The 10,848-nt window shown below is 37.6% G+C and overlaps 1 protein-coding gene and 1 pseudogene across 1 annotated transcript; one reads left to right on the plus strand and one right to left on the minus strand.

Annotated features, from left to right (window-relative positions):
* Positions 1–2,688: 2,688 nt before the first annotated feature.
* Positions 2,689–3,546, minus strand: LOC113328687. The gene has a single exon (XM_026575715.1). The coding sequence runs from the start codon at positions 3,544–3,546 to the stop codon at positions 2,689–2,691; it is 858 nt and encodes a 285-aa protein (XP_026431500.1).
* A 307-nt stretch (positions 3,547–3,853) lies between these two features.
* LOC113328688 lies at positions 3,854–9,516 on the plus strand (annotated as a pseudogene).
* The last annotated feature ends 1,332 nt before the right edge of the window (positions 9,517–10,848 follow it).

The raw sequence follows: 10,848 nt of genomic DNA on the forward strand, positions 1-10,848 counted from the left end.
AAATAAATATACGATATACTAACACCTTTGCAAGGTTCAGGAACATATTCAGACGGAAAAATCTCGAAGAAATTGAAGAGAAAGTTCAGACAAATTTACGATAAATTGACTACTTAACGGTTTCTTGGCGGAAACCATTACTTTGAGGCATATTCCCGAAAACTGCAATCCTGGGGCATATCCCCAAGATGACTGTTGATTTTGGGGCATATCCCCAATTTTCCCAAAAGTAAATAATGAAGTCAAAAAAGGTGAGAAGGTAAGTTCAAGAGCGAGTACGACTATAAGAGAGATCAAACTCGCATAAGATTCTCCCAAGCCATAAAATGTAGTTCGAATATTGCATTGGTCGCAAAAGAAGAGATTTGATCTTAGGAAAGGAAGTAGAGGAATAATGAGACTAAAGTGTATTAGGATTTTGGCAGAAGAATGTAAGGATTTGTAGCTGAGTTCAGAAGCCTGCTGTCAGAATGCTTTGCAACAACTTATAATCGTTGCTAAACCTAGAGTTGCTTATTTATAATGCATGCCTCTGTTGCAAAATTAGGGTAGCAACGAATCTGCCTATGTGATTTTTTTAGTTTGCAACAACGAAAAGACGGTGCGAAATATTTTGCAAACAGCAAAAGAAAAAAAATGGTTATTTCTTAGCCATGACTCAGAAAATTAATTGTTCAGATTGAAAACAAAGCTGCTAAGACGTTAGCATTCCAACAGATTAATTTCAAATAAAATGCTGAACAAATCAACACCATAATGAATTACCTAAACTTGTGATTATCTCTCAACAATACCTACAATGGTTACGGAAAAAAACTACTAGTTGAAGTAAAGGAAACAACATTCTAGCGATTTTTTTTTTTGTGCGTCGAGTTAGATTTTTCATTTTTGAAGTTCTGAACTACATATTCAAGTTCTACATAAATGTTTTCGTTCTTAGCCATGACTCAGTAAATTAACTGTATTCGGATTGAAAATAAAGCTTTTCAAATAAAACGCTGAATAGATCAACACCATACTGAATTACCTAAACTTAATTATCTCTCAACAATAACTACAATGGTTACCGAAAAAAACTAGTTGAAGTGAAGGAAACAACTTCTAGGGAAAAAAAAAGATTTTGCATCGAGATAGATTTTTCATTTTTGAAGTTCAAAACTACACTATCAAGTCATAACTAGGGAAGACACAAGCTTCAGATGATAAATTGTCACATCTACAATAATAAAACTCTGAAGAAAAGTAAGTACATGTCTTTTTTTTTTTAATAAGAAGAGAAGATATATTGAAGAATTGAGAATATTACAAATAGTTCTACCAGAGGTAGATTAAGAAAAAGAAAACAACAATAGGACGATTACATAAAGAGTGCATCCCAATTGTTAAGAACTGAACTAGAGAAATTCTGATGCACCCTATTGCCAGCTGCACTTGCCCATGCTAGAATCAATGACTTCACTTCTATAGAAAGGTCAGATTTTGTCTTAAACATATAATCTTGCTCAAAGATTCGTCGATTTCTGTCTGTCCAAATAGTACAGATAATTACCGCCGGTATTAAACCCCAAAGAAAGTTTCCTGCATTAGAGAAGTGGAATTACTCCCAGCCAAGTGCAAACATCTTCATGTTTCTTGGAATGACCCAATACCAACCATTACTTGGTAAAGTTGAAGACCATACTCTATGAGCAATTTTACAATGGAGGAAAATGTGGTCCTGAGATTCAATATCATCGCCGCAAAGAACAGAAGAGTTATAGATGTCGATACCTTTTATCTGCATCATGTCTATAGTGTTGAGTTTCTCATTGATTAAGAACCACATAAGGAAGTTGATCTTAGGCGGAACAGGCTTCTTCCAGACGAAGGAGTGTGGAAAATCATTAACTCCAGAATCTACAATGAGTTTAGAGTATAGAGATTTAACCGTGAAAACTCCTGAGGCGTGCAAAGACCAACGTCTTGTGTCAAGAGGGTGTCTAGAACCGGGGGAGTGTCTCCAATCACCAATAATAAAGCTGCATAAGAGTTTGCTTCTGTACCCGTGAAGTTCCGCTTAAAACTGAACTGCCAGATGCTCCCATCTGTGGAAACCATATCCGCAAGCTTTGCATCCCTGTTAGTTGAGATCTTGTGCAGAGAAGGTAAGATAGAAGCAAGTGAAGAGTTGCCCCTCCAGATATCATTCCAGAATGATATTTCTTTACCCGAATGAATAACTAAAGTGGAGTTCATGCTCACCAGATGGGCTGTTTGTGCAATTGTTTCCAACAGGAAACACCGTGGGAAGTCTTGACTTGATTTGGAAACCAGCACGAAAAGATGTCACCATATTTTTCTGCTATTATTCTGTACCATAGCCTATTCTTTTCTTGTCCAGAAAAAAAACTGGCGACTTCATGGAGAAAAAAAATCATATCTGGGGGTAGATCAATAAGTATGAACTCATCATTTTGCACCAACCATTCATTATTCTACATCTGAATGAATCACATATCACACATACATTTTTTTTGATCGGTAAATAAGGGTTTTATTAAAAAGGGCAGAAACCATCTGCAGGTAGATACAATTTACATATTTCTGACCAGGAAGGGATACAACATTCACTCCAAAAAAAAAACTGAAAACTGCAGCAACTGGCATGATACCAAACAGAAAAATTCTTAAACATACACACATATCACTTCAGGGTGGTTCGAAAACCACTCTCTCCCTGTTGATCGTGAATTCTTTAAGTGAGGAGTTCTGGAATTCCGGTTGGAGGTTTAGCCAGTAAGCAATAGTATGTTTGATCTTCTGTATAATCTTTGCAATTATGAGCGTCTTGTTGTTCAAAGCTCTGCGGTTCCGTTCCTTCCACAAGAACCAAAGAATGGCAGCAGGTAAAGCTTTAATCACTAGATTTTTTCTTGACTTACTTGAAGGGCATGGCCATGAGCTTATCGCAACATCTATCGTAGGAGGAGTGGTCCAAATGAGCTTGAATTCTGCACGGAAGAAGTTCCAGATGTGGCTAGCTACACTGCAATGAAGAATCAGATGTACGGGGGTTTCTGCATCACTTATGCACATATAACAATGATTGACCCATGTTTTCTTCCACCGTCTTCTACACAACTGATCTTGAGTGAGAATCTTATTCTTGGTTGCACTCCACAAGAAAAAGCTTACTTTAGATGGCCATAGTTTCGACCATAGTAGTTTTGGGCGAACGTGAGCAAGCTGAGTGTCCTCGATGTTATTTTCTTTCAGCAACCAATTGTAACACTTTTTGACAGTGAACTCACCTGTTTTTTGACCATCTTTCCAGACTCTGGCATCAGGTGAAGTGGTAGGAATCGCTCCATTCGATTCGAGAAGATGAAGCAAAGTGGCAATGTCTCTTATTACATGGTCTTGTACTCTTCTCGTAATACCAAGAACCCAACTATTAGTGCTGTTCGAGTACATTTGGTTAACAGTGTTCATCTTCGAAGCTGAAGCATTATAAGCTGCTGGGAATTGTATGGCAAGAGATTGTTCTCCTATCCAAATATCACACATACATACATCTGAATGAATGCACGAATGGAGCCAGACAACAGCAGCTTGTGCTTGACACCAAGTCGTAAGGACAAAACTCAAGTGTCACGTAGGCACAACCATGTAGGTGTTGGCAGCAGTCCCTATGACATTTTGGGGGCCAAAATATCAAAAGACCGAAAATATCAAAACCCTGACGGCCGCGCTAGGAAGACCTGTAGCTCTTTTCTAGTTCGCATCTCTTCTTCTTTCCGAGTAATAACGAAAGGTATTGAGAGAAGGAGATTGTATTTCTAGGGTTTTGTTGGACACCAGAAAATAAATTTTAATGGAACAACTGATAATACTTAAAAATACTCCATCGCTGGATTGGAAACCATCACCCATAATTGCATTAGCTACCAGTATACAAGATGGTTCAAAAGTGGCTGCTGCTCGCGAAGATGGCTCTTTAGAGATCTGGGTTTTTTCACCTGGTTCTGTTGGTTGGCATTGTCAACTGGTAATCATCTAATTTAAATTTAACTTCATACCTTCGTTCGTTATTAGGGTTTTGATTTGATTTTGTTATTAATAATATGATTGATTGTCTGTGTAGACTATACGTGGAGATCCTAATTCAAGAGTTACTTCACTTGTTTGGTGTCGGTCCAACTGCAAAACTATGCCGGATGGTCGTTTGTTGTCGTCTAACATCGACGGATCAATTTCAGAATGGGATCTTTTTCATTTAAAACAAAAGGTGTTGATCAGAATGGGATCTTTTTCATTTAAAACAAAAGGTGTTGATATTGTTGATTTCTTAGGGTTTTCTGCACATGAATAGTTTTAGAGTTTTAAATGGGAGTGTCTATATACTGCTAATTTTAGTGGAAACGTTCAAACTGCATGTTAAAGCCTTAGAAGAACTTGTGCCAAAAACCTGTGAAGACTCTTTGGTTTATCCTATAACAAATGAAAAATCAACCAAAAGTTATGATTCTTGGTGCTGCAGTGAACCCTTGATTTCTAGAATATTTTCATGCATATTGTGGACCTTGTCATATTACTATCTTGATTTCATGCACATTGCGAAACATTTTGCAGATTCTTTTAGATTCCATTGGACCATCAATATGGCAGATGGCTGTAGAACCTCTTGACGCATCTTTACTTCCCACCCAAAAAGATACTCGGCGAGCTGTCAATGGACATGCAACTAATACTGGTACTCCTCTTTGTAACGATGATACTACTGAAAGTGATGATGACGATATTGATGCCATAGATATGCATCCAACGATTGAAGACCCACGTCTAGCTGTTGGCTGTGATGATGGATGTGTTCGATTTTATATTGTTTCTGATTCAGATGAGTTGACCTACAATGGGACGTTGCCTAAGGTTAGTGGTAAGATTTCCTTACCTTTCTTCTCGCCTGAGTTTTTTTTTTTTTTGATACATTATTTCCGCAAAGAAAAAAGTTCTGATTTGCTTCACTTGCAGGCCGTGTTCTAAGTGTTGCATGGAGTTCTGATGCTAAGTCAATATTTTCAGGGAGTAGTGATGGGTATGTTATCTTATTAGTCACGTCTTACAAGGGGATCTAAACTTCTAATAGTTGTTAATTGTGATAGTTGAAAATTTTTTTGTATGTGTTCGCCGAATTATCACTTACATGACTGATCACTAAGGTGATTTTACAAATCTGTTAAGTCCTTACAGTTTACCGGCCTATGCAGTTTCATAAGATGCTGGGACGCCCAGTCGAATCGTGAGGTCTATAGGATAACAGTTGGAACAGGAGGATTGCATAACAGATCAGATCTGTGTGTGTGGTCGTTAATTTATCTAAAGTAAGAGTAGAGTCACTGTTTTAACTATTTCATCATCTACTTATTGTTTGTATAGCAGTTGTTAATCTTTGTGTTTTCTTGTTTTTTTTTTTTTCATTTTAGGTCTGGCACTCTGGTTAGTGGAGATAGTACTGGTAGTGTTCAGTTTTGGGACGTCGAACGAGGAACTCTGTTGCAGGCACATTCTTTCCACAAGGGTGATGTAAATGCTTTGGCACCTTCGCCTAGTCATAATGAAGTATTTTATGCTGGTTCTGATGGTCAGGTAATGGTCACGATCAGTCAATAACTCAATATTTAGCTATAAATTTGCATCAAGGTGTCTTACTAAGGTCGTTGCTTTTCTCCGTAATCCCCAATAGTTTCAAATTTCAAATAATTGCTTAACCTAAAAGTAAAGTTAAGTTGATTTCCACAATGTCAGGAAAATGAAAAGTTTTACTAAGACTAATCACAGAAGTTTAGTAATCCGAAAATCTAGTAGGTTTGAGAATTTTAGAGTTGGCTCCTCTGTGATTATAACGTGGTTGACGCATGTATTTCGTAGTAGTTGGCCAATTAAGTTATGTTCAGATATTCCACTTGGTCATTTAGTATTTTTCTAATAATAATTCGTTTTCTATAGTTTTTCTCGATAATTATCTATATCTGAATCCTAAACTTGTAATAGTTTTGTTAAAGTGATTCTTCTAATCATTTGCTATGCAGGTAATCCAATATAAGCTCTCTAGTGATACCATCGAGTCTAGGAATGCTAGTTCCTCTACAGCAGTGGTGAAGAAGTGAATCTACGTTGCTTATGTAAGAGCTCACACTCATGATGTCAGAGCCTTGACGGTAGCAGTTCCTAGTGGCAGCAAAGGTTTGTTCTACTGATGCTCCGTTTTCTCTTATAATGTGTTGAATAGGGTGAAACTTTGACATCCTTAATTTTTTAAGATACGTCCGTTATGATTTAGTAAGGGACTTCTTTTTCGACAGAGCCATTACCTGATAAAAAGCTAAAAAGATAACGTCATCCTCGGGAACCCAATGATTTCAGTTATTGGAAGCGGCCAAATTTGCGAGTCCCCATCCTAATCTCTGCTGGTGACGATGCAAAGCTGTTTGCATATTCTGCTCAGGAATTCACCAACCATGCCCCACATGATATTTGCCCTGCACCTCAAAGAGTGCCCATTCAGTTGGTGCAGAATACACTCATAGATGGTGCTTCCATGATATTAGTTCAGAACTCCAATTCTTTGGATGTTTCACTTGTTCACTTAAAAAGTGGCAATGGCTCTAAAAGGAGTGCAATCACATCGTTGCTTGCTAGCATTAAGAGCAGATCGAAGATAATATGCAGCACCATGTCTTGTAGTGGAATGTTGTTTGCGTATTCCGACCATGAGAAACCACACCTTTTTAAATATTCAAAATCCAGAAAAAATTCTTCTACACTTGCCAAAAAGAAGTTACCCCCTGAAATTCCCTTTGCTCATTCCATGGTTTTCAGTGCCGATTCTTCAAAGTTGATTATGGCAGGACATGATGGAAAGATTTATGTAAGCATTTCAAATAAATTCATCTCTTCAGTATCTTTTTGAGTTAATTAGTATTTGGGTCGTAGATTTTGGTACATGTTAGTGTTTGGGTCCTAAATTTGTCCGTTATAGTGTTTGGGTCCTAGACCTGTTAGTCAACGCGGTCAAATGGCCAAACAGTTAACGGACTTTAACTTCTGTTAGTCAAATAATTCACACGTTTGCCATTATAAATTCTGTTTAAAAAGTCGAAGTAGGAAAGATCAGAGTTGATGGGAAGTAGTAAAATGGGAAAATGGAGGAAGGAACAGAGGTGTGTAAGAAGAGGAGAGATGGGTTTGATTTTCATTCATAAGACGATGAAGGGTGGTCGAGTTTTGTTGATTTGCGGACAGAGTTGTGTAAGAAGAGGAGAGAAACCTCTATTAGATTTCAAACCCATAACCATTATACATTTGGGGATTTAACAAATTGCCCATCACAACAACGAAATTTGGGGATTTCTCTAGAGTTTCCTGTTAGAAACTGAAGAATGAAAATCAATGAAATTTGGGGAGTTTTGCTGCCATTATAAACAAGTTTTCTGCCATTAGTGTATATTTTCTGTTGATGGTTTGGGGGAATGTATAGTGGCTATTGATGTCTCTTAAAGGCTTATGAATGTTTAGAAATTTCTGGGTTTTTTTTTATATGAATTTGCTGGGATTTGTTATAGGCGTTTGCAGAAGATGCATGATTCGTTAATGAACAACACCATTACTAGGTCCTGCTCATCAGTTGTTCGACATAAGTCTTCACCCCGTCTGCATTAGTTTGTACAACCGTGAGTCATGGTTCAGTGTGTGTTTTCTTTTCAACAGGTTAAGAGAATTAATAGGTTAAGATAGTCACTGGAAATTTGGTGTGTTTGGTTGCCGAGAAAACATGGAAGAACCTTACTTGCTTCCATGTATTTTAGTCATGAACGGAAGAGATTGAGTGGCCTTTTATGACTGAATTTGAACCCGTTGCAGTTGATCTGAGAGATGGATGCAAGGGATTAAGAGGGAAGTATCTTATTTTAGACTAACATTTGCAGTCATCTCGGCACACAGATGTTTCACTAACAGTAAATTCAAAATTTTAAATGGAAATTATTTCACTAACAGAAGTTAACGAGCGTTAACAGTTTGCTTTGACTAACAGGTCTAGGACCCAAACACTATAACGGACAAACTTAGGACCCAAACACTAACATGTACCAAAATCTACGACCCAAATACTAATTAACTCTATCTTTTTCTGTTAACTTTTGAGTATTTAGGCCTTCTGTTGTCGGTGAGCAAAATTTATGCTCATTACTTTGGCAAGAATTATCTAAAGCTCAGTGTTAATGAAGTTGTAAATGCATAGTAGAATATCTGCACATAATTAATTATGAATTCTCTTTAAAGAGTGGTCGTGGAGGTCTAGTTAGCTGTATGGGGTTTATCTAGGGTTGATTTTTGTAATTATTTTTTTGTGGTTTACCAGGTTGTTAATGTTAAAAGTAGAAAACTTTTGAAAACTTTCACACCTTGCCGGGCGGACGCTAACAGTGATATACCTAGTGAGCCACCCATAACGAGGATGTTCGCCAGTTCAGATGGCTAGTGGTTGTCAGCTGTTAATTGTTTTGGTGATATATATATCTTCAATCTTAACAAAAAAAGGTGAGCAATTTCTCTCTTGTATGCCAGTAGTGTTTCGAAATGCATTTTGTTGGTTTTTGGCATTCTGTTCGCATGTTTCCCAGTAAGTTTAATTTTTTATTTTTAGGCATGTCTAGTTATTTATCATTTTATTTTATTTATTGCGTGTGTTGATAGACAGCACTCTTTTATATATCGGTTGGACGAGGCTTCTGCCACTGCTGGGGGTTTCATGATGACTCAAGAATGTGGCATTGTTCTTATCATTACAACTTCTACGAACCAAATATATCTATTTGATGTGGAGGCGAAACAATTAGGACCAGGCCATATTCTTCCAAGAAGATTTCTGGAATTTCCAGGGGAGATTATTGGGATGTCCTTCCCTCAATCATGTTCCACTGCAGTTATTATCTACAGCGCCAGGTATATAAATACTATCTTGTCTACCCATGTATTTTGTCACTGGGACAAAGCTGGTTGATCCACTTCTAACGTGAATGAATAGAACCTATTCTTTGGAGTGGTTGTCTGGTAGGTTGAGGTTCTTTGAGGATTTAGTTTTGTTGCTATGACTAAGAAATACGACTGTTGTGTTAACTTCATTTCAAATGAAACTTCTTATATGAACTCGAAATGGTTTCCGCGTCCAGGGCAATGTGCTTCATTGATTTTGGGAAGTTGTTGGTTCAAGATGATGACGACAACTGCTTGGCAAACGGAGTATTGGATTCATCATCGGAAGTTACACAAGATATTGTCGCTAATTGTAAGGTGAACCACAAAAGAAAATGAGAAAACCAAAAGAACTTAAACGTTAATTTTAGTCCTTTCAAAGACCCTGCTCTATTTGTTGGGCATCTCTCAGATTGTTCCTTATTAGTCATAGAGAAACCATGGAGGGAAGTGGTTCAGAGCTTTGAAGCTCCTCCAGTCCACAAACATTTTTATGGAACTTAAGTTTCTGTGCCGTACTTTTAAGCTGATTAGTATCGAGTTTCAGTTGTGGTATTTCAGAAACACTTGGTACTGTCCATAAATATGCTGCAATTTGTTCTCGGCCGATGTGTTCCATACATAAAATACCATTGCTTATGGCAAATAACTCTTTTTCATTCAGTAATTTCTTTACTCCCAAAAACCTTCAAACAATATATGCGTGTCCGGTGAATGAAAAATGAATGAGATCATGCATGATCCTAGATTGAGGGTATTTTTCTTGCCAGGACATTTCTTTTATTTCTCTTTTTGGATGTAACTGTATCAACTATCAGCTAACCAACTACTGTCTTTCTTGAACTCCTCCAACTTCCCTTTTTTATAATCCTATCGGTGAGACATCCATTGGTGTTAATATGTCTTCTTGTGCATGTCTTTGTTTCACCTTGCTAGTAATTTAGTTGGTCTCCAAAGTCTTTGCTTGCGCGTTAACTAAACTTCACAATTGCCTCTAGAGTTTCTTATATGCCTAATCTTAGCTAAAAATTTGATAGGAGTGTGTGGGCTTCCAACTCAAAACCAATTGGCAATGAGTGGAGTGACTCCACACCTTATATATTAAGATCTAGGCTAAGGAGTTAGAAATGTGGGACTATCTTATAGTTCTTCCAACATGCTCCCCTCCACGTGTAGGGAGGAGTAAACCACTACAACGTGGACCTCTGTACGGGTGGACGGGATGCCCTTTGGGTCTGCTTCTCATTCCACTCTCATACGAGCCTAGCTCTGATACCATGTTAGAGAATTACTTGGAGCTGTAGAACATAACATTAAGGAGGAGATTGTTGAGTGTTAATGTAATGTTCAAATGTAATAAGAGTGTAAGAATATAAGTAGTAGTAGAATTGTATTAAACAATAGATGTCCACATGTCATCTTATCTCTATGGTCTTATATTGACCATGTGTAGAGAGAAAAATCATGATGGAGAAAGTTTAATCAAAAACAAAAAGAGAGTGAGTTGAAACGATTAGTTTCCCACTCCATTATCAATCAAAATCCTTCTAATCTTCATCATAAATTCAACCAAATATCTAACATGGTATCAGAGGTAGGCCCGTATGAGAGTGGAATGAGAAGCAAACCCAAAGAGCTGCCCGTCCATCCGTACAGAGGTCCATGTTGTAGTGGTTTACTCCGCCCTACACGTGGAGGGGAAGCATATTGGAGAAACTATAAGATAGTCCCACATTGCTAACTCCTTAGCCTAGATGTTAATATATAAGGTGTGGAGCCACTTCACTCATTTTCAATTGGTTTTGAGTTGGAAGCCCACACACATCTAACATGGTA

This window comes from Papaver somniferum, unplaced genomic scaffold (assembly GCF_003573695.1).
Source record: "Papaver somniferum cultivar HN1 unplaced genomic scaffold, ASM357369v1 unplaced-scaffold_114, whole genome shotgun sequence".
Lineage (NCBI taxonomy): Eukaryota > Viridiplantae > Streptophyta > Magnoliopsida > Ranunculales > Papaveraceae > Papaver > Papaver somniferum.

Bases quoted from the DNA above. Each gene is read 5' to 3' on its own strand.
- LOC113328687 (XM_026575715.1), bottom strand. From the start codon at position 3,546: ATGTGTGATATTTGGATAGGAGAACAATCTCTTGCCATACAATTCCCA.